This window comes from Jaculus jaculus, chromosome 14, assembly GCF_020740685.1.
Source record: "Jaculus jaculus isolate mJacJac1 chromosome 14, mJacJac1.mat.Y.cur, whole genome shotgun sequence".
Taxonomy (NCBI): Eukaryota; Metazoa; Chordata; class Mammalia; order Rodentia; family Dipodidae; genus Jaculus; species Jaculus jaculus.
Window position 1 is genome coordinate 84,463,464 of NC_059115.1, and position 25,135 is coordinate 84,488,598.

Sequence of the window (25,135 nt, forward strand, 5' to 3'; positions counted from 1 at the left end):
GACTCTACCCTATAGAACTTTAGGTTGAAATAAACCCTTTCCTTCCCAAAGTTACTTCTGATCTGGTATTTTGTCCCAGCAATAAGAAGTAACTGATACTGAAGGGAACCAGACTGAGGGGTTTGGAAGAGAGAGTAGGCACGTGTCTAAGGGAAACTCCTGCAAATCAGCATAAAACTGAATTTAAATTTTTGAAAAGCAAGGCAAAAAGCAAAGAAAAAAACAAAACTTGATGAGTCACAAGACTTTCATTTCTGATGGAAGAAAGGAGCTTGATTGACAGTAGCCCTAGTGGTACCATCTTTTGGTTTGTGGTTTTTAGCTGCTGTTTTTCTTTGCAGCATTTTGCTTTGGTGAGTTTGCTGCTCTGTGTCTGAACCCCCTCCTCCACACAGTATTTTTTTTACAGCTCTACCATGTCACTTAGAATTGTATTTCAGTGTGCCAGCCAACTGTATAGATATATTTATTGAATTTAGCACCTGCTGAGTACAGAGCACAGAAGGAGGTTTGGGGAAGAAGATTTATGAGGGATAAAATTCTTGTCTGTAAAGATGCTTATAATCCAACTAGGAGGATGAGCACAACCCTTGTAAAGAATCCAAATAATAGTTTTCCAAATGAACACACCCAAAATAAAAATTGCTACTGGATGATTGCAAAGCATCCACAGAGGACTGCACAGGCAGGGGTCAGTCATGACGGACTTTCTGTGGGAGGTTGGTTTTGATCCCGGGTTTTCACTAAAGATTTTGTACTGATAGGACTGAAGGGCATTCTAGAGCTAGCTGTGATATGAAATTGATAATGTCAAGTGTCAGGAAGAGTAAAGACAGAGTTACATGATACCTCTGAAGGATGGAAATAGATATATAAATAAAGAAATAAAGGGGACAACACCTGCACTCCTTGGGGCAATTTCAACAGGAATAGGCTGCTAGAGTTCACTGGGGTAATTTCATTTTATCCTAAAGTCACAATTTGAAAATATAATAATCAAAAGTTGTTGATTATCTACTATATTCAGGCCCCAAGCTGCATTGTTTAACCTACATACCTACTCTGTAAACTGGTCATTATTATTCCATTTTATAGAGGAAAAATAGGTCATTAGGGAGGTTAAGGTGCCAGCCAGGGTCATGTAGTTATTAATGTAAGCCAGTTTTTCTGACCAAAAAGCTCATGCTTATGTGTGTCTCAACTATTTTTGTATATTGAATATTTAAAATACACTAGTGGTGATTATTTAAAGTGCTAGAGTCATTTCCTTGGGAAGTCACACTATCTGCATTTAAAAAATATTTTATTTGGACTGGAAAAATGGCTTAGCAGTTAAGGTATTTGCCTGTGAAGCCAAAGAACTCAGGTTCAATTCCCCAGGACCCATGTAAGCCAGATGCACAAGGGGCACACACATCTGGAGAATGAGTACACTAAGGCCTCCAGCTGCTGCAAACGATTTGGCTTTGCATGAGCACTGGGAAATTGAACCAGGGTCATTAGGCTTTGCAGGCAAGAGCCTTAACCATTAAGATATTTCCCCACGGGCTGGAGAGATGGCTTAACGATTAAGCGCTTGCCTGTGAAGCCTAAGGACCCCAGTTCGAGGCTCAGTTCCCCAGGTCCCACGTTAGCCAGATGCACAAGGGGGCGCACGCGTCTGGAGTTCGTTTGCAGAGGCTGGAAGCCCTGGTGCGCCCATTCTCTCTCTCTCCCTCTATCTGTCTTTCTCTCTGTGTCTGTCGCTCTCAAATAAATAAATAAAAATTTAAAAAAAAGATATTTCCCCAGCCACACTATCTGCATTTTTAAGGGAAAAGCTCAAGCTTTTTGTTGGGGGAGGGGCTGTGTGCCTGACAGTATTTTATTTCATTAAACACAGATCACTTTCCCCATTTGACAAAGGATAATGACAGCAAAAATATCCTTAATTCAGGCTGGAGAGATGGCTTAGCGGTTAAGCGCTTGCCTGTGAAGCCTAAGGACCCCGGTTTGAGGCTCGCTTCCCCAGGTCCCATGTTAGCCAGATGCACAAGGGAGTGCACGCGTCTGGAGTTCGTTTGCAGAGGCTGGAAGCCCTGGCATGCCCATTCTTTCTCTCTCCCTCTATCTGTTTTTCTCTCTGTGTCTGTCGCTCTCAAATAAATAAATAAATAATTTAAAAAAAAAGAGCTTGAGGTAGGAAGATCTCTGTGTTTGAGACCAGCCTCTGCTAAACTAACACCCTGCCCAGTTTAGGTGGTGCTAGGGATCCAACCCAAAGCTTTGCAGGCTACCCACACAGCTACTTCCCCCCTCCTCACCTCCCCTTTTCGCTCTCCCTCAGCACTCCTTGTTCCTATGTGGAATTACCATCCAAACAAACTGCGTGCACACAGGTCATGCACTGGGGATGTAGGGGATAGGCTAAATAGAGAACTTTTCAAAACATAATTATTATTATTTTTTTACAATGACAGCTTCCCTCCACCCTACTTCAAAGCCTTTCAAGAGCTCCTTGGAATTCTCTTGTTAATGAGGAGCTTGTTCTTGAGTGACAAAGGTCTGGAGATTCCACCTGGCTCTCTGCTCCAGTCCCCCATCCTCCCCTCCATCCCTCCCCTCCCTTGCCAGGGCTGTTGTACAAAGGGCTCCCTCCTCCTGGAGCTGTCTTTCCTTCCCTCTCTTCTAGACGACTCTCACTTGCTCCTAAACTCTCAGCTCAGGCAGGGATGCCTCATCCCACAGACTGGGTAATACCCCCGCAGTGGGAGAACTTCCTGCTCAGAAATGTTAATGCGGATTTTGTTTTCATTTGATTCATGTCCATTCTCCTTGGGATGACAAGTCCTAGGGTGTTAGAGGTGGTGTCTGTTTTTGCTTCCTAGTTATCCTTAAGGCTGTGCATGTATTGCAAGTGTTAAATGTTTGTTGGGCGAATATATGCGTGTTGGATGATCCCAGCATATGCTTTGCCATGTTGCCTTAATTTTTTAAAGAGAGAAGTTCCCAATACTATATTTTTATGTAATTATCTATTTGAGAGAGAGAGAATGGGTACGCTAGGGCATCCAGCCACTGCAAATGAACTCCAGATGCATGCGCCACCTTGTGCACCTGGCTTTACATGGGTGCTGGGGAATCGAACTTGAGTCCTTAGGCTTTGCAGAAAAGTATCCTAACCACTCAGCCATCACTCCAGCCCCTCTTTAACTTTTTAAAATCAAATTAAATCCACCTTTAGCGCCCACCAAATAATATTTTTGTTTCAGATTTCCTCCTAAACCTGAACATGTGCTCCAGGCTTACAAGAATTTGGCATAACTGGAACAGGCTTGTGACACGTGTGGAGTCTTGCTTGGTCTTGGCTTACGGCTTTAAGGCTGGTGGTGCTATTAAAGATTCCGTCCTTTCAATTGGCGAAACAAGCAAGGGTGATGTTTTCCTGATGAACCGGATACCAGCACAAAGGGGAAGGAGACCAACACAGAGAAAAATCAACTCCTACCAAATCAGAGAGCCAGAGCCTCGAAGGCCTCCAAAACCTCAGCACTAAAGCAGACCAAAAATGAACCCAACACGGCTCAGGGAAATTTTGTGGAAGAGGGGGCGGAAAGAATGTCAGAGTCACATGTTGGGTCATGATATGCAGAGACATTTATCATACCAATAACTGTGGGCTAACTCCACAATGCAGGACCTATTTACATCAACAAGGAGGGTCCAATGGGAGGGGGTAGATCATGGATGAGCCTAAACAATGGTACCAAACTGCCTGTATTTGCTGAAAAGAAAACTAATAAATTAAATAAAAAAAATTAAAAAATAAAAATTAAAAAAAAATCCTTAATTCGGTTTTAGGTCGCCCAGTCCATTAAGCAGATATTCCTGCAAAGCAATGCCCTGTCCAATATCTGGGGGACAGAACGTTTCTCAAAACATTTAGGCTGTGGAGAGCAGAGAAAGTGCAACTTGTGTTCAAAGTAAGAGGGCTGTCCAAGGAAAAGGATAACAGGGTCCTCAAGGGGAGCAGGTGGTGGCAAGGGGCCTCAGGTACCCACTGCCACCCAGCCAGGAGCGAGTGCAGGCCAGCGCCTGAGAGGCGGGGCGGCGGGCACTCCGCGCGATCGGCGCATGTGCAGGGCCACGGCGGCCACGCCCACTCGGTTGCCGCCTGGCGCGGGCGCGCTGCGCAGCGTGTCGTGTTCTCCGCCCTTCCTTCCCGCGGCGCTCGAGGTACCATGGCGGATCCTCGCGTGAGGCAGATCAAGATCAAGACCGGCGTAGTGAAGCGGTAAGGAGCGCGGGAGACGCAGGGCTTCTGCGCCTTTTCCGCCCCGCGGCGGCCCGGGAGTCCGCTGGATCGTAGGCCCGGGGCGGGGCGTGCGGGCCTCGCGCGGAGCTCCACGGGCCGCAGGGCGCCGTGGCCCGGCCGCTGGGCTGGACAGCCGCGGGGAGCTGCGCCGAGCGGTGCGGACGGGCCGCGGCCCCAGCCCTCGGCGCCCGCCGCCTGCAGGTGGAGAGCCTCCGGGCAGAACTCCGCGGTGCCACGACGGGTCCTGGGGTTCGGGGGACCCGACACCTTCCCGGCCTCGCCAGAGAGGCCGCGGCGGAGTCCTGTGACCTCCCGGCTTGGCCCGCGAACTTCCAGCGCTCTCGGCAAACTTCTGTGGCTTTCATAACCCGGATCGGCCTAGCCAAAGCTCGCCCCAGAGGCTGTGGGATGCTGGTTACATCACTCTACGAGTAGGGCGGTCCTATAAGAGTAGGACGGATTTGAGACATAAAAATTTAAATAATCCACACCATCACTCAGTCCATGCTTCTGTTCTCTTGCCAAACTTACTTTGTTTAGGACCTTTTTAGTCAGCATACCATATATTTGACAGAAGTAACCGAGTGTTTTGTAAAATGTTTTAGATTGGAAATCCTGTGAAATAACTTGACCTTGACATTTCTTATCCTAGTGACCTAATCTATTATAAGACGCTTCAGTTCAAGTAGTTACAGCTTTACATATTCTAGAGAAAACTCATAATTATGAACTAAGTTTAGGCTTTCAGAAATTCTCAAATACCTTTGTAAAACTTCAAGAAAATAGTGTATGGTTTCTAGTTGCAGATAACATTATCAGAATTTAATTTTGACATAATTTGTACTTGAATAAATTTATTACTTTATGAAACTTTTTCATACTATACAATCTCAACATTGCTATATAAACTAATAGGAATTGTTTCATAGGTGCCTTTTCTGTTGACATTTTGGTGGTGGGTCCTCAGTACTATAAAATGGCATATAACTATGACTATGAATATTATTTATTTTATTTCCTGAAAACTAATTTAGTATGGCTTTTTCCATCTTCTGCCTAACTAGTTGTATCTTCTTTTTTAAAAAATGCTTATTTATCTTATCCAAGGGGGGGCAGTACATGAGGCAGATACAGCTCTCTATTAATAATTATTGGAACTGAATAGCATTTTTTAAAATTTCTTTTTGTTTTTAGTTATTTATTTGAGAGAGGGAAAGAGGCAGATTGAGAGAGAGAGAGAGAGAGAGAATGAGAGAATGAATGGACACGACAGGGCTTCCAGCCACTGCAAATGAACTCCATATGCATGTGCCACGTTGTGTATCTGGCTTATTTGGGTCCTGGGGAATTGAACTGAGGTCCTTTGGCTTTTCAGGCAAGCACTTTAACTGCTAAGCCATCTCTTTAGCCTTTGAATAACATTTTTTTTTTGAAGTTTTTGTTTATTATTTATTTATTTATTTGACAGCGACAGACAGAGAGAGGAAGAGGCATATGAGAGAGAGAGAGAGAGGATGGGCGCGCCAGGGCATCCAGCCTCTGCAAACCAACTCCAGACGTGTGCGCCCCCTTGTACATCTGGCTAACTTGGGTCCTGGAGAATTGAGCCTCGAACCAGGGTCCTTAGGCTACACAGGCAAGCGCTTAACTGCTAAGCCATCTCTCCAGCCCTTGAATAACATTTTTAAAAGGTATCTTAATTTCTCCAAATTTAGTTTTAGAGACTAAATACTTGTGATTCCGATATATTCTTTCTTTTGTGATAGGAATTCTGCTTATTTTTTAAAGTAGTGGGCTAAAAAACAGTTTTTCTTCTCAACATTCTTTTTTCTAGTCAAATAGTTCCCATAGCTCCATTTCATACTATTCATTTATTTGTTGGTATACATATGTGTGTGTGGTGGGCCCACCATGTATAAAGGTGTCTGTAGACTGGATTTCTTATTGAATCTAGATCTCACCAATTTGCCTGGGCTAGGAAGCCAATGAGCCCTAAGGATCCACCTGTGTCTGCCTCCCCAATGCTGGGATTAGAGGTATATACCACCATGCCTGGGCATTGTACAGGGGTGCCAGAGCTGTGAACTCAAGCCTTTTGTGTAGCAAGCACTTTGTTCATTGAGCCATGTCTCTACCCAAGAAATCACATCTGTCATTTGGAAGAAATGAGTTAGAGTCATCATTCATGCCCTGTTTCCTTCTATGTTTTATTCAAAGGTTGAGAGATATTTGTCTCAGAGTTCATTTTGGGGAGGTTGTACTAGGGTGCATGGATTATTAGAGTTCAGTATCTAATAAAATTCTGCTAGAATACTTGAAGTGATTTGTAAGGTACTAGTTATAGATTGTAGGAAGAAACTTGGACAGAGGTTGAGTGTTAAGTGGCTGTGGAAATAGGCAATAAATAGTTGGCGGTGAGCTGGGCATGGTGATGCACACCTTTAATTCCAGTACTTGGGAGGCAGAGGTAGGAGGATTACCATGAGTTCGAGACCATAGTAAATTCCAGGTAATCCCGGACTAGAGTGAAACTCTACTTCAAAAAACCAGGAAAAAAAAAGTTGTTGGTGGCTGGTGTCAGGAAGATAAAGAGTACAAAATGTTCAGCTCAGTGTGCTGGCAGTAAAGTAGTCTAATGGATGCTAGCCCATAGTAGAAAGGGATGCAGAAGCGAGTTTCAGGTAGAAGATAGGTAGAAGTCTCAGTGCCCTCAGCCTAGAGAAACCTTGCGCCTTATGTAGTAACAAAGCAGACGGTTCTGTCTCTGAACTGGGTTTCAATAAAGTAGGTAGATCACTATGAAGAGGAGAGCCTTCTTGGACAGCAATGAGGCCAACCTGGTGCCTAGCTCTGGCTCTTAACTATTCTGTCAGCCACAGGATTGTTTTTTGTGGGCTAATTCAGGGTGTGAAACCAAGGGAGTCTATGCATTGGAGGCTGAATGGGTAATTTGCATTACATTTCTCTAAGCCAAACCTGTGTTAGCATGTGATTTGATACAGATTGAACATCCCTAGTTGGACAGTCTTATATTTAAAATGCTCAGGAATGCAGACCATTTTGACTGCTGACATGAACTGAAAAAATTTCAGATTTTAGAATTTTGTATTATGGATCAAAATTTATACAACATTCCAGGTTCTGAAAACTTTAAAATGTGAAACACTTCTAGTCCCAGCATTTTGGATAAGGAATACTTAGCTTGTAGTGGATATTAGTTGATAGGTGTGGGTGTGGCTATTTATTTTTAAGATTTTGGCCTATATTTTCTACACATTAATAGGCTTGTATCTGTAGTAGGGTCAGGGCTAATCTGGCAGCCTTACCAGGCAACTACCACATAATATTCCCTAGAGTTTTCTATATCAGTACATAACTATAAGAACCTACCATAGACACGTCTGCAAATAGCTAGGAGTTACTCCTTTGTCTTGATGTGCTTAGGACTAGGTTTCTTTGGGTTTCTTAGGATGTGGAACATTCAGTGATGAAACTGGGCAAGTTGCAGGTAAGCCAGGATGATAAGTCATCTCTTTTATACCTTACTAACATAGCTCTATTTTGTGAGTGCTGTGGTTTATTTGGAGGCTGTTGATAGTACATATGTATACTGTCAACTTTTGTGCTTGGGCCTTAATTTGATTTAAATGCTGGATTAACTTTTTTTTCCCTATATTAATATATAGAAAATATACTTTACTGAAGTAGAAGAAAGTATGGGCTTGTTTCTTTGGCAGTGATGTGGTATTTTAGCTAAATGATTTTTAAAAATTATTTATTTATTCATTTATTTATTTGAGAGAGAGAGGAGAGAAAGAGACAGATAGACTGGGCACTCCATAGCCTCTAGCCACTGCAGACAAACCAAAACGTATGCACCACCTGTGCAACTGTCTTTGATGGGTCCTAGGGAATCAAACCTGGGTCTGTTGACCTTGTAGGAAGTGCCTTAACTGCTAAGTCATCTCTCTATGCCCTAAATGACTTTTATTTATTATACGTTTCCAAGTAAGCTTTGGTTTATAAAATACGTTTGTAACTAAACTTGTGGTAAGTTTAATAAATTCTTCAAGAAAAAAAAATGCTTTCATTCATTTGATATATAGGTTACTTACAACTTTAAAGCCAACTTGCTTTCAATAAAGCCTGCTAAGCTAGCCTACCGGTGAGTGAGTTAATTGTTAAAAATACTTTAAAAATATATCTTTTTTATAATCACTTTAGATTGATAGTGATTTAAAGTACAGTGTGAGAAAAGGATGTTAGGTATGGGAAATAACACTGACATTGGCCCATAGTTTCTTCTGATTAAATGAAAGTGACATTAGTAGATTAGAATGAGACTAGGACAATTCACACTGCAATTGTGTTAGTTTAACTTTAACAATCTTTTAACACTCTTGTTTAAATGTAGCTGACATACCATAATTACAAATCTACAAGACTTGATTATAGAATTTTACTTCATGAATCTGTGGGGAAATTGCATTGATTTTTTTTTCTTAATAAAACAAGCACTCTTTCCAAACTCTGTCATCTTCCTGTTTGAATCTATACTTCTTGTACACAAATATGTATGGAGTGTAAATGCACGCAATACACTGTGCAACAACAATTAAAAATAAAATGCAAAATGCAGGTAAAATTTCTATATTATTAGCTTAATATAATACTGACATCAAAAGTAAAAAATGTTAGTGACATATGTATGTAGATAGACATAAAGTTTTTTTCTGAGCTTTAGCTGCTTGTTGGCTTCTGTATTTAAAGTATTGATGGATAGAAGTATGGACAGTATGCAGGAGAGGCTAAGGACATAGCTTTGAAAATTATTCTTTAAGCTTTGCTACCTTTGTCTTTTCCTCTTCTGCGTCGTGTTCCTTTGGTTTGACATGACGTAAGTTCAGCCAGAATATCCATCTTACTTTGAAATTTAGCTAGTTCCTTGAGAATATCTATAACTTCTAAAGTGGTGGTTAGAGGCAGTGTCAAAGTGGATTGTAGGTGGTCATCACTTCACAACATTCCGCCAACTATTTGGCAAGCACCGACTCATAGGAGCTAAACAACCTGCAACTATATGTCTCTTCAAGCTGGAAAGGGAGAACACCAAGGTCATTCATACCGTGGTTTTTCCACCCAAGTCTATTGTTATGCAAATTGAATGTGGAAATGAAGTGTGTGTGTTTTGTGTGATTTTTTTTTTTTCATTGCATACCTTATTTGGTAGAAAATTTTGAAAGTTTATAGTAAGGTTGCAAATTTTGTCAGTAGAAGCAGTATACAATTCTTAGGATATAGATGCTTGGATGTTTGATCTTTCTAATCAAGTTTGGCATTTCCAATGCTATGTTTGTAGAACATAATAATGTCTTATCATGATAGGGTTATGTACCAAAATGGAATTATTTATTATTTATTTGCTTACCTGAGAGATAGTCAGACAGAGTGAGAATGGGCATGTCAGGGCCTGTACCCCCTGCAGACAAACTCCAGATGCATGTGCCACCTTGTGCATCTGGCTTATGTTTAGTGCTGGGGAATTGAACCTGGGTCCTTAAGCTTCACGGGCAAGTGCCTTAACCACTAAGCCATCTCTCCAGTCCCCCAATTTTAAAAAAAATAATTCATCATAGGTCTGACTGACCCAGACATCATTTATTTAGCAGCTTCCTTCAGAGTTTATATTTTACTGATTTTGAAACATCTGGCATGATGTTCCTTGTGATAAATGAATGAATGAGAATTTCTCTATATTGCCTTTTAACTTGGCTGTTGGAGCACTCTCAAAGATGATTGGTTGAGAGGATTCCGCCGGCAAAGGCCAATGATACTCAGACACTGGTATACTTGCAAAGAAGTTTACTGGGATGAAAGTCACACACAAGCAAGTCCAAACTATCACAAATAATATTATAGCTAATATAATATTCATCACTACATTACTAACACAAGAATATTTCTAACGAGTCTAACATATATACGACCTGACAACACGAGATTTGAGTTGCGACGTTTTACGACCTGACCAACGCGGGGTTCAAGCTGCGACGTTTTACTTTCGGTTTGCTGCGCTTCAAGCTGAGTCTTGGTCCGCTGGCGTAAGCTAGTGCTCTGGCTTACGGATGATCATTCGGACAGCGTTCGGACAGAGTGTCGGGCTGATGAATTCGGATCGGTGATGCTTCTCGCGGGGGGTCTCAGCCAGGACTGCTGAGTAACCTTTCAGTCAGTCATAGTGTCGGGGAGACTGAGACAATGGTTGTTGAGCAGCTGGGGTTTTTATACCTTCCAATGCTTATCTAATAGTTTCACACACACATCTGCTAATCTCTACTACGTCACTGCACACAGTTAGACTTAGTTTTGCTTACAAGCTTTGACTTTGCATTTTTTACTCTCACAACAAACTTGTTTCTCCTAACCTGGCCCTGGACCATATGCTGGTCCTTACATGCTCATAACACTTGGCCTAACAAGTAGCTGAAAGCCACTGAAACAATTTATGTATTAACAGTCTCATAGTTACTCTTGTTATTCTATTGTCAGGCTCTACTCATTAATTATTACAAATTTAGCCCTAGGAAAGTAACTTAGCTATCTTAGCTAGAAAAATGGAGTTAACAACAGTGTCTTTTTCCTATTGCTATTAGGAAAATAAAATAATCATGTAAAATACTTGGCCTAATGCCTGATATGTATCAAATGTTTACTGTATATTAACTGCAGTCATCAACTTCTATTTGAGTATGCTTATTGCTAATGTAACAAAATATCCAAGACTAATATATAAATAATATAATTTTATTTTTCACAGTTTTAGAATTTGGGAACCCCTAGACCAAGGGGCTCAGCAGCAGGTGGTGAGGGCCTGGTCTTTGATAGCAAAGTGGTACCTTGAATGTTGTGCCTTCACATGGAAAATGGGCTAAAAAAGATCCGTTGCTATGTGAAGCAATTTATAAAACCCCATTCACCATGAAGACCTAATCAGCTGCTAAATGTGCTATTTCTTACCAAGGCAGTACCATTATTAGTTGTCTAAGGATGTATAACAAGACAACAGAAGACTACACGATGAATGGCTTCTTCAAGGAGAGACAATCACACTTTCTTTTAAGTTGTGATAAAGGCTTGGTTTTAGTTGTTTGTCCTATTCACTGATTGGCTGTGGAGAAGGAAATGTTTAAGTAATTCATAGGGCTTTGTAATAGCTATCTTTCTACTACCGAGTGGTTCCCTACTTGTAAATCCCAGCAAAAATGCTTCATTTATGTTTCAGTTCTCTTGTCCTTTAGCAGCATAAATACTTTGTATCTGTATCTTTAACACCTTGAGACATGCCCAGTTGTACTTTTTACTGTACTTAAGTTTATTTGGAGTAAAGAATAGCTGAATGAGTTTTAGAGAGCTCTACTTCCAAAATCTATAAATGATTCACCACTGTTATAAGGCATTCCTGTAATTTTATTTCCTTATTTTTATCTGTACTTTTTTTTTGTTTCGTTCTTTGGTTTTTTCGAGGTAGGGTCTCACTGTAGCCCAGGCTGCCCTGGAATTCACTATGGAGTCTCAAGGTGGCCTCGAATTCACGGTGATCCTCTTACCTCTGCCTCCTGAGTGCTGGGATTAAAGGCATGCAGCACCACGCCCAGCTATCTGTACTTTTTATAAAAAGAAAATTGAGGGACTGGAGAGATGGTTAACAGCCTAAGGCACTTGCCTGCAAAGCCAAAGGACCTGTTGGACCTTCCAGGACTCATGTAAGCCAGATGTACAAGGGGGCACACAGATCTGGAGTTTGTTTGTGGTGACTGGAGGCCCTGGTGTGCCCATTCTCTGTATCTACCTGCCTATTTCTGTATCTCTCTCTCTTAAACAAATAAACAAAAATAAAATATTTTTAAAATAGAAAAACAATGCTTAAAATTTTTTTGAGCTTCACTTTATGAACATACTGCATATTGGCCATATTCCCACTAAGTTTTACTCTCATGTTCCTTCTCCCTCACCCCCATTCCACTGAGGACCCTCCTTAGTGGAGTTATCAGTGTTCACTGTGGGGTCATGAATGCATCAGTCAGTCTTTGTGGGGAAGACAGTACCTCAGGATACTCCTTCCTACCCTGTGGCTCTTAGATTCCTTCTACCCCCTCTTCCACAATCCTGTCTGAGTCTTGGAAGACATGTTACAAATCTCCTTTACTGGAGCTTTTAGCTGCTGATTTTTCTGCTTTGATGAGTTTTGAGTCTCCTCAGTGTCTACTACCATCTCCTTGGAAGGAGGTTCTCAGGTTAGCTCTGAAAGCCATACTCTTGCTATTTCCTCTGTAATGTCTCATCTCGTGGTAGGCTGTTGGCTTTATTATTGTCATGGGTCTTCCCAATATCTGCTGTCATCTGTAGAAAGCAGAATCTCTAGCCAAGAATGAGAGCAGCATAGATCTATAATTTTAGATCCATTCCTATAATGTTAATGCTAGATTATGTTCTTTAAAATTCTTCTTTAATGTTCTGTTTTAAACTGAGTTCTCTGGTTTATAAGACTAGCATTGAAGAAATATTTTATAGGTTCTCTCTCCCTCCTCCGTCTTTGCATATGTGTGTGTGTGTGTGTGTGTGTGCGTGTGTGCGTGCCCGCGCTAACCTGATGTTTTTTGTTTGCAAAGGATACTGGAACAAGAAGGCAGTAGTATTTCAGTAAATGTTCTTCAAGTTGTAAACATAAATGCTATGCTTTTTGTGTGTTTATATTATGTGTTTGGTGTGTGTGTGTGTGTGTATGTGTATGGGTGTGCACATTCCATGGTGTGTGTGAGGTAAGTGGATAACCTTGGGGGTGTTGGTCCTCTATTTTCACCTTGTTTGAAATAGGGCCTTTCAGGTGTTCTATTGGGAAAGCCAGGCTATCTGGCTCACAAGTATTGGGATTCTCCTGACTCTGCCTCTTATTGTTGTAGTGACATTGGAATTATAGACATGTGCACCACTTTGAGTCTGCTTTAGTGGGTGGCATTGATCTGAATTCCAGGCTTGTGAAGCAGGTACCTATATCCACAGTGCTGTCTCCCTAGCCACTAATGCTGTACTTTTAATATGAAGCTCATTGCCTGAAATCCATGTACTCTACAAACCTTTGAAACGTATAACTCTATTGAAATGTAGTTGAACTAAGTATATTAGTACAGTAGCATAGTAATATAATTTTCATCTCCAAATCTAGGCTGCTAAATGCTTTAAGGACTCTGCATTATATCAGAATATGTGAAGGTTTTTTTAAGGTTGAACATTGATCATCTTTTAAAAGACCAAAGGGATGGTGTCAATGGTTTTCTTAAGATAGGCATGTACAATGAAACTTAAAAGGTTGTACAACAAGACTTTAAGCTCTTGTACCATTCTTTAACTAGATCTGTTTCAGTAATTAAATGTGCTATATATGTACATACATCCAGGTTGGCATAACAAGTGTATTAGTAACTTATGTAGAAGCCAAAGCCAGTTGGAGTCATTGGAGCTAAAAAGGCCAATATTTTGGTCCCTGCTCCCAGGTCATGAGGCCACTGCAGATGATGAGACACTGCTACACTGGCCCCCTGGTAAGTCACCTATCTTCCTGATCAGGGAGGATATGGAGACCCAGAAACAAACAAACAAACAAACAAATCAGTGTACAGGAGAGTCACAACTGAGGAAAAATAAGTCCTGGCTTCCCAAAGAAGGCAAAACTACTTGGCCAGCATGGTACTGACTCATTCTAACAGATAACACCAATATTGGAGAAGCTATAGGGCTACTCCTGAGTCCCAAAATCTCCTTTGGAGAGCCATTAGTGACCTCCAGAATTAATCCTTGATTAAAATTTGGCTACCTGCTTGGTCTTAAACACTCAGAGAGAAATGTGTAGCCAAAGGTAAAGGGATAGCTCAAATAGTATATGAATGGCCTATTAAGTAACACAACAGGAGCTTTCCAAAATGGAAACAAGGTCTTAAGGCATATTGGTCCACTTAATAGTTCTGATTCTACAATAAGGAATATAACCAACCACACATGTCAAAATGTTTACTTTCAAAGTTGAAATATATATGGATGACTGTGACCAAGGGTTGCTTAAATCAGAGGGCTACTTTCTTCCTGCACTCCATCAACACACTTTTGGGGTTTTTTTAGACTAGTTCCCCCTCTGGGAGAGACTCTCTAACTGCCATATTTCTATACCTGCATTCAGCTAGAAGCAGTCCAAGATCTGACATTATTGCCCCCTGTCCTCTTAATAGCAGTTAGAGTGTCTTGGCATGAGAGAGGGGAATGAGAAGGGTACAGTTAGGGTGACTGGGCCCCTGGAAGTAAAAAACACAAAAAAGGCAAGAAAGTCTACCTCTTACCTCTTGCCTAGTTCCCTAGATCTGTTTTTCCATAAACAACTAGGACCCCTCCTGGGAGGGTGGTCTTTCATAGAATTTAAAAATTGTGGCTGATCAAGTTCAACCCCTGGAACTTGGTGTCAGGACCTGCCTCTTCCTAAGACAGCCCCTAGCCCTAACCAACCAGCTGTCCCTCTGGTTCACCTGAGCCTGAAGATAGCCCACCACTATAAGGTTGTAAACACCTTTGCAAGAGGAGGGCAGGCTTTCTGACCACTTGGGAATTTCCAGATGTGGGTGAGTTTTTCCCTTGGCTGGGCCTGGGCTGGCTCTGCCCAGGCCTAGCCAGGAGGTCCCCCTGGCCCTTACTCTCCACATGGGCTCCTTTATCACCCAGCTCCCCACATGGCAGGAGCTCCTTGAGCTTTTTCCTTTTCTTTCCACGGTTTTTCCAGGCCCTCCACATGGGATCTCTAGTCACATGAGTGGCCTTCCTTTCCTCAGTAAATATAATAATAATTTACAAAATAAGCATGTAATGGATACTTGTTAACTAAGTCAAGAAGTAATAGAAGATAGGAAAAAGTTCATACAAGAGGCTCGAAGTAAACATTTGCTTCCTAAGTAAGAGACTTAAAAATGGAAAAATAAAAGAGAAAGAACAGCTGTAACAGCCACTATAATAACTACATACTTCCAGGTTAATATAAGAGATCTAAAAACATATTTTATTCAAGGATTTACATTAAAATTAGCAACTTTATAGCAGCTAATATTTTGTAAATATTAGTCTCCTGTAGATATTTTTTCAATTATTAAAATACAAAGTTTCAGCTGGAGAGATGGCTCAGTAACTAAGTGTGCCTCCTGTACAAGCATGAGGGGCCCTAGTTAGAATTTGCAGATCCGAGGTAAAACAGCTGGGTGTGACCTCACACACCTATAACCCCAGTTCTGTAAGGGGAGCCGAGACCAGGGAATTGTTCAGGCTTGTAAAAATAGCAAGCTACAATATGAGTAAGAGACTGGCCCAAACAAGTCGAGACAGAAGAGTGATGGAGCAGGACACCTGATACTCTGCTCCAGCCACTGCAGGTGAGTATGTGAGACACCGCAAGGGCACATACACACATGTGTCACACACCTTTGTCTGTGATTTACCTGAAGCCAAAACACTTTCTCTTTAATACTAGTTGAATAAGGTGTATGTGTGTTTGTGTTTAACTGCCTATTGTTAAATTATGAGGGTGCATAAATAAGTGCTGTCATTTCAGGTTTACTTAAAATTTTTTTTTCTTTTCATTTACTTATTTGAGAGAGAGAAAAAGAAAGAATGGACATACCTCTAGCCACTGCCAACAAACTCTCCTTTTGATAAATAATTTTATTTTTAGTGGTCACATAATATACATATTTATGGGGTACAGTGTCTCAGTGCATACATATGTTAATCATTATATTCATCACCTCAAATACCATTTGTTTCAAAATATTCAAAATCCTTTCTATTAGCTATTTTTAAATGTTATTTAAAGCCGATACACAAAAACATAAAAGTTGTGCATGCTAATAATGTCCTTGGTAATGTTCCAATGCATAAATATATTGCATTATATTATAAATTGGGCTAAACAGATTCTGAAACATCATTTTTTGTGCTGAAAATTTTCAAAATATTTTCTTCTAGCCTCTGGAATATACAGCATGTTATTGCTGTCTGTAGTCATCCTGTCAGCAATGCAAGCTCAGAAACTTGGCTCAGCAAGCCAAAGAGTTTCTCTAGACTTTTAAGGCCTTGAACTTAGGCAAACCCAGGATTTGTGGATTTGATGCAGAAAAAAATTTCAGGAAGGGCTTGTGTGAAGCAGAGTTGGAGATTTTCTTAAAGATAAATATTTTATTTATTTATTTATTTGAGAAAGAGAGAAAAGAAGTGGATAGAGAATTGGTGCACCGGGGCCTTGAGCCACTGCAAATGAACTCCAGATGCATGCACCACCTTGTGCATCTGGCTTTATGTGGGTACTGAGAATTGAACCTAGGTCCTTTGCCTTTGCAGGCAAGTGCCTTAACCACTAAGCCATCTCTCCAGCCCTTAAAGGTATTTTAATATAGGGTTAAATTAAGCATGAGGGTTAGGACCAAGATAGACACTCAAAGTCAGAAAGTAACATACTTGAGTATGGGTATGTCTTCCTAAGGAAGAATAACAGAAAGTAAGATAAAATGGCTTCAGGCTCCTTAAGGGTGAATCACAACCAATTGTAGCATTAGCCATGTATACTATTTCGGTGGCTCTCAAATTACATACCCATTTTTTTTTTTCCTGTTTCTCTTTCTCTAAGTGAGATTACAGGTTGACTCTGGAGATGCCTTGGTTTGAATTATAATCTGATAAAACCAAAAGCTACTAGGGCTGCACAGGGGGTTTAGTACATACCCTTTCCCTGTTTATGGAGTTTTTGATGAGACTCCTATGAAATGACAGGTTTATAGTTGACAAGGGAAAAAAGCCTTAAGCAGTTGGTAATTATGCTGGAGTCCTTGCTTCTCTGCTTTTGAGAGGCTTCACCCAGCCTTTGGGGTGAGGAGCTTCTTTTACTTCTCATGTCCCCATAATTTTCCATCTTTCTGTCCTGTCTCAATCCTACCATGTAGTGGCACCCAAGAGGATTTATTGTGCCTGTATAGTACCCATTGTCAGAGATTGTTACTGTTTTTGAAGCATTGGAAATACATTGAAACCTTAATGAGTAATAGGTAATATTGGCAGAGAAATTTAAAATAGCAAAGATTTGGTCTGTGTCCTTAGGGAATTTATGGAGTATATATGTATGTAAACATAATCTTAGAACTAGGAGAGAGGGAAAGGCAGATAGATAATAAGTATTCCAGGGCCTTCATTGTATTTTAATTTTATTTATTTTTTTGTTTTTTTTGAAGTAGAGTGTCACTCTAGCCCAGGCTAACCTGAAATTCACTCTGTAGTCTCAGGGTGGCCTTAAAGTTACAGCAGTCTTCCTACTTCTGCCTCCCAGGTGCTGGGATTAAAGGTGTGAGTCACCTCTCCTGGTCAGGGCCTTTTCTCACTGCAAACTGACTCCAGTCACATGCACCAACTGGTGCATCTGGCTTATGTGGATACTGGGGAATTAAACCTGGGCCCTTAGGCTTTGCAGGCAAGTGCCTTAACTACTGACCCTTTCTCTAGCCCATTGTTTTTAGTTTTTAAAAAATATTTTTCATAAAATGCTATTTTAACATATCAGTACATTTGGTTATTTTTAAGTAACTGAACAAATATATCCAATCTCTCTCTCTCTCTCTCTCTCTCTCTCTCTCTCTCTGTGTGTGTGTGTGTGTGTGTGTGTGTGTTTCCAAGGTAGGGTCTCTAAATCAGGCAGACCTGGAATTCACTATGTAGTCTCAGGGTGGCCTCGAACTCACAGTGATTCCTCTACCTCTGCCTCTTGAGTGCTGGGTTTCAAGGTGTGCACCACCATGCCCATATTTAAGTTTTTAATTAAAAAAATCAGTGTCCATAAATATTTCTTAATTTTGTTTTAATTTCTAATCCAGTCATGATTAACAGATATAATTTACATATGGTGAAGCTCTTTGGGGTCCTCAATATTTTTTAAAATATTATGTAAAGGTATTTGGAATGGAAGAGTTTAAGAACCATTCATTGCACTAGAACGGTAAGCACTTCGGTACATGAAAGACTCAACATGAATGTAGGCAGGAGCCCCTCGAATTCTTATGTTTACAGGCCCTGTGTAATTTCATATGTTCTCCTAATAACACTTTGAGAGGAATATAGTTTTGTTAGCTCATAGGAGCACAAGACAGTTTTATTCAAGTTTATGTACCTTTAACATGATGTCTAGTATGTAGCAGTACAACTCTTAAAAATTGGATGCAATTTGAGTGTACAGTCAAGATCCATATAAAGTCAGGCTGCATGTTTTCTTGTTTGAAATGGAGAATTTAAATTGGAGTGACTAGCAGTGATTTGAGAAATGAGAAAAACAGAAAAGCTTGAAATTTTCAGTTAATTTAAGTAGAAGATGAGGAATTGCTTATTAACAGTAAGGGGACTAAAGCATGGTTCTATCCTGGCACTCTCAACAGCCTGAGGAGTTTTTCAAGATTTCGAGGGCCCTCAACTCAGGCTAAAACCAGGATTTGTGGCATAGATACTAGAAAGAATTTTTGTAAAGAGCCAGAGTTGTAGATTTTATTAGATATTTTAATAAGCAGAGGATTAGGAAAAAAATGCTCAGAAAGAATAAAAGTACTTGAGATCATGGATGTGGGCTTGCTTCTCTAAGAGTTACATTTCAAGTGTCTTGGAGGTGGCCTTTTGAGATTTCAGGGACCCTGCCCTTCCCTACTTCTATCCCTTCCTTGATAATTGTTATTATAGGGTGGCTCAGGAGGTGCCACACCCTGATGCAAGGTTGCACAAAGATTTAGGATGTAACTTTTACTGTAAATGAGGTTTTGGATGAGATTCCTGGAAAATCATAGTTTATATTAATTACTCCACCACTAGCATAAGAACTAAAATAGAAACAACTAATTTCATGCTGTTCTTTTTTTGGTTTTGGTTTTGGTTTTTTGGGGTAGGGTCTCACTCAAGCCCAGGCTGACCTGGAATTCATTATGTAGTCTCAGGGTGGACTTGAATTCACAGCAATTCTCCTACCTCTGCCTCCCAAATGTTGGATTAAAGGCGTGTGCCACCACAGTCAGTATGAATTAGCTTTTTAATACTGTTTAATATGTTGATTATTACCTTTTTAAAATATAACTTTACTATTTGTGTATTACTGAATTGTAAATTTTTTAGGGTTTCTCTTTTTGGGACTTACTTTGTACTCACTTTTGGTAGGATTCAGGCATTTTATTTGCATGCATGTGCAGTATGATTGCTTGGATAGTTGTATAGTTTTCCACTCTATAGAGATATTACAGTTTATCCACTTTTGTACCAGTGGGTAGCATTTGTATTGTTCTAGTTACTCACTGTGTTTCTGTTTTCATTCTTATTCATGTGTCTGTAATAATATACAAGAATTTTTCATTAGTATATCCATTAGGGATGGAATTGCTGGATTTTAAAGTGTTGAATGTTCCACTTGACAAGATAATGCTGTCTTGGTCAGTTTGGGCTGCTTCAACAGTGCCACAGACATGGTGGATTAAAACAAAAGTCTAATGCTCACTGTTACAAAGGTTGGAAGTCTGGATGCCAATATGGTTAGGTGCTGTTGAGGGCCTCTTCAGGTTGCAGATTGCTTGTTGTATTCCCACATGGTGGAAACAGATCTCCAGGTTTCTTTGGAGTCTCTTTTATAAAGACATCAGTGAGGGATCTACCTTCATGGCATATGTCCTATTAAGGGCCTTTCATTTTGATATCATTACATGAGGATTAGGACTTCGTATGTAAATTTTTCAGGGTCAACAAGTAATTAATCCACGACAGAACCATTATAAAATGTATAAAAGATTATACATTTTAGATTTTAAACTGCACAAAGAGAGTTACTTTCATGGATCCTTATCATCTCTGATTCTTTGTGTGATTTGTTTATGTGTACAGGTGCATGTGGGGGAGGGCACATGTGCACATGTGTGCTAGCCTCTGAAGGCTAGAGGACCACCTTGGGTGCCATTTTTCATGTCACCCACTATATTTATTTATTTATTATTTATTTATTTATTTATCTGGTCAGGGTCTTTCACTGACCTAGAACTCACCAAGTAGGCTACACTGGGCAGCAACCCCCAAGGATCCACCTGACTTTGCCTCCCCAATGCTGGGATTACAAGCATATACCACCAAGCCTGGCTTTTTATGTGGATTCTAGGGATTGAATTCAGCAAGCACTTTACTGACTGAACTATCCTTAGCTCTCTTCTCAAATTCTTAATGTACTCCTTAATTTTACTCTACTAATAAAACTTTTGTTTAGTTTTCATTTTGGAAAAAAATTACATTATTTTATTTGTCTTTATTTATATAAGCATTCCTAAAGAAAGGAAAAAGAAGGTATAAGGTTCCAGCCCTGTAATCATACTGTAGGTAGTGGGGTTTGACTCTGCTCTGTACATTTTTCACCTTACGCAGTCCAGGCTGTTCTGGTAGAGAGAATGGGAGTCCTAGGAAAGGACAACCCCACCTATTCCCAGGACTGTGTGCTCAATTCCAGGCTGCCTGAAGAATGAGGGAGGCCTGTAGATGGAGTCTGGAAGCTCCCTCCCAAAAGCTGCCCTAGAACTGCAATGGTCAGGATCTGATTCTTTTCCTTGCTGTTATTGTAATTCTGACTTATGGTACCTTAATTTTTAGGTTTGGAATAGAATTTCTAGAGAAAGATTGAATTCTTTTTATGGTGGGGGACATGTATGTGTATTGTTTGTAGTATAGGTCTATAAAGTGTATTCATGTGTGTGTGCATATGCATACAACCCGTACACATGTGTGTGGAGATCAGAGGAAAACATCAAGTGTCCTCTGCTTTGCTTTTCCAATTTATTTCCTTGTGGTGGAATCTTCTGTTGAGCCTGGAGTTGCTGTTTTTGGTCAGGCTAGCTGACCAGCAAGTAGCAGAGATTCTTTGACTTCCACCTCCCACAGAACTAGGGTTACAGACACATTTGACCATGCCTAGCCTTGAAAAATTTTTTTTTTTGTTTTTTAAAATTTATTTATTTGAGAGCAACAGAGAGAGAGAATAGCACATCAGGGCCTCCAGACACTGCAAATGAATTCCAGATGTGTGCGCCACCTTGTACATCTGGCTTACATGGGTCCTGGGGAATCGAGCCTTGAACCGAGGTCCTTAGGCTTCACAAGCAAGCGCTTAACTGCTAGGCCATCTCTCCAGCAACCCCCCTTTTTTTTTAAAACTTGGGCTATCCTAGACTCTCTCAGGCCCTCTTGCTTATGCAGCAAGCACTCTTATCCACTGAGCCACCTCTCCAGGCCCAAAGATTGAATTCTTTGTGGATAGTGTTTAAACTTTTATGCCCAATACCATATATTTTATATGTCACACTAGCAAATGCACATACCCTTAGTCTTCTTAGTTACCTGTCCCCAGCATCACCATTACAATGAAGAGTAGGGTGTTGATTTCTTACATGCTTTCAATTGAAATTAGCAAATAGATAACTTTCAAAATTTATTTCTGCAGTCATTTATTTTTAATATATGCACATGTTGTGTGTGTAGGTGCACATGTGTGTGAAGGCCAGAGAATGAAATGCTGTATACCTCTTCCAAGACAGGGTCTCTCACTGGACTGGAGTTGGCCTTTAGTCTCTACCTCCCCATTACTGGAATTACAAACGTATACCACCATTCTCAGCATTTTGTGTGGGTAGTGGGGTTTGAACTCAGTTCCTCATGCTTGCAAGGCAAATACTTTACCGATGGAGCTATATCCTTAGCCCTATTTTCTGCATTCATATTACTCTGTTTAAATTATCCTAACATTTCTAGTAGTAGCTTAAATAGAAATGAACTAAAAAGCCAACTTTGGCTTTTGTTTGTGAAAAGAATTGTTCTAGTCTTTTTGTTTGTTTTTTCCAGGTAGGGTCTCACACTAGCCCAGGCTGACCTGAATCACTATGTAATCTCAGACTGGCCTCAGACTCACAGTGATCCTCCTACTGCGGCCTCCCAATTGCTGGGATTAAAGGTGTGCATCACCAGGCCTAGCTGTTTTTTTTTTAAAATTTTTTAAATATTTTATTTATTTATTTATTTATTTGAGAAAGGAGATAAAGAGGCAGATAGAGAATGGGCATGCCAGGGCCTCTAGCCACTGCAAATGAACTCCAAACATGTGTGTCACCTTGTACATCTGGCATTATGTGGGTAGTTGGGAACTGAACTTGAGTCCTTTGGCTTTGCCAGAAAGTGCCTTAACCACTAAGCCATCTCTCCAGCCCTCCCTCCCCCCATTTTTTTGGAAAGACTTATTTTTTGGTGTGTGTGGGCTGGGGTTACAGCTGTGTTTGGCCATGCTTAGCTTTTTATGGGAGTTCAGGGGAGTCAAACTTGAAGTTCTCTGGCCAAGAGGCTCTCATGCTTAAAAGTGGCAAGTGCTTTTAACCACTTACGCATCTCCCCAGCACTGGTGGGCTTTAAAAAATTTATTTAGGAGATCAACGCAGAGAAAAATCAACTCCTACCAAATCAGAGAGCCAGAGCCTCAGAGGCCCCCAACACCTCAGCACTGAAGCAGACCAAAAATGAACCCAACATGGCTCAGGGAAATCTTGCGGAAGAGGGGGCGGAAAGAATGTCAGAGTTACATGTTGGGTCATGATTTTCAGAGACATTTATCATACTAATAACTGGGGGCTAACTCCACAATGCACGACCCATTTTCAATAACAAGGAGGGTCTAATGGGAGGGGGTAGTTCACAGATGAGCCTAAATAATGGTACCAAACTGCCTGTATTTACTGAAAAGAAAAGTAATAAATTAAATTTAAAAAAAAATTAAAAAAAAATTTATTTCTGGTATATTTCTATATGCTGCATTCAATATGTAGGTATGTGTACAGAATAAATTTATACAAGTATATTTGCTGGCTCAAATAGTATTGTAAATATTGAGAGACATTAGCAGATTACCTTGTATTAAAGGGCTGGGGAAATGGCTGTGATTAAAGGAACATGTTTACAAAGTTTGCCAGCCTGGGTTCAGTTCCCCAGTGTCCACAAAGTGACATACATGAATCTAGTTAGTTTGACAGTGGCAAGGAGCCCTAGTGTGCCCTTCTTGCCCTCATCTAGCAAATCAATAAATAAAGTTTTTTTAAAAAAAACAATTTTAACAATTTGCAGTTCTCCTTATGACTTAATATAGAATTTTTTTAGCATGCAGATTAATGGCCTGGTGGTCTTGAAACTAAAACAATATAAAAATGCCCAAGTATTTAGTTTTTCTAGGAAGGTATTATAGTTTGATTCATATGTCCCCCATAAACTTGTGCTGTAAATGTTAGTTCCCCAGCTGGTGGCACTTTGGGAATTGGAGCCTCCTGGAGATGATGTATTATTGGGGGTGGGCTTATGGATATTGTAGCCAGCTTCTCCTTGCCAGTGTTTGGCACACTCTCCTATTGCTGTTGTCCACCTGATGCTGGCCAGGAGGTGATGTCCACTCTCTGCTCATGCCATCAGTTTTTCCTGACCTCATGACGTGTTTAGAGTCCATAAACCAAAATAAACCCTTTTCTCCCATGAGTTGCTCTTGGTCAAGTGTTTTCTGCCAGCAATGTGAGGCTAACACCAGTGGTGCTTTATTACTAAAAATTATAAGAACAGATTAGGCCCACAGATATGAAAGCTATTTAATTTCGTTTGTGAAGATAGTCACAAAAGGAGGAAATCTTTCCCTTTACAAACTAAATTGTACAATGGACATAGAGATGTCCCTTAGAGATTCTTACATAGGCTCATTATTTATGGCTGTCCTATCACTTTGTCTCCCCACAAAGGTGGTAACTTTTCTCGGAATTACCCAGCTAGTTACTGGTAGAGCTAGGATTAGTGACCTCAGGCTCTACCCATAAATGTGGATTCCTCAGAATGACTTTTTGGTTTCAAATTGTTGGGTTGTGTTTTTATAGTTAACTTTTGTAGATTTAAACAATTACTAGCTTGCAGAGGCTGGAAAGATGGCTCAATGGTTAAGGTGCTTGCCTGCAAAGCCTAAGGACCCAGGTTTGATTCCCCAGTACCTACGTAAAGCCAGATGCACAAGGTGGTACATGTGTCTAGAGTTATTTTGCAGTGGCTAGAGGACCTGGTGTGCTCATTCTCTATTTTTCTCTCTCTCTCAAATAAAATAAAATTACTTGCTTGGGTGTGTGTGTATGTATGTATATCTGGGCACTCCAGGGTTTCTGTGAGTCTGTCTTTACCTGCTGGGGAGTCAAGTCCAGGCTGGCAGGCTTTGCAAGCAGCACTTTTAATTGCTGAGCCATCTCCCCTACCTTTTTGTTTCAGATTTTTTTTTCCCAAAGTTTGGACCTTAACTTTACGCACAGTAAACTTTTGTCTTTGAAGTTTGAGGTTTTAAAATTTGTTTTATTATAATGTTCTTGTGTGTGCAGTGCTAGGGACTAAACCCAGGGGTTTCATGATGCCAGGTAATCAGTGTACTACTGAGTTGCATTCCCAGTCCTGAACTAATGTTTAAATAGTAAGTTGTGGTATCCCAAGATTAACCATTGTTGTGTTTGTTAGTAGACAGTTCCCTGTCAATGAGCTCCCTTTGCAGGGTTTGCATGTGAATTGAATTGCCTCAGTTTCTATAAGATACATTTTGGTTTCTTTCTCTTGGGGAAATGTTGGAGAATGCTTTGATTATTTAAAAAAAAAAAAAATTAAGGGCTAGAGAGATGGCTTAGCCATTAAGATACTTGCCTGCAAAGCTTAAGG

General features: G+C 40.4%; 1 protein-coding gene across 1 annotated transcript in view; it reads left to right on the top strand.

Annotated features, from left to right (window-relative positions):
- The first annotated feature begins 4,137 nt into the window (after positions 1-4,137).
- Tbca (tubulin folding cofactor A) overlaps positions 4,138-25,135 on the top strand; it is a 76,459-nt gene continuing 55,461 nt past the window's right edge. The window contains exon 1 of the mRNA XM_045134234.1: positions 4,138-4,273. Within this exon, the coding sequence (XP_044990169.1) occupies positions 4,221-4,273 (53 nt within the window). The 5' untranslated portion in view covers positions 4,138-4,220. The remainder of the gene's footprint in view (positions 4,274-25,135) is intronic.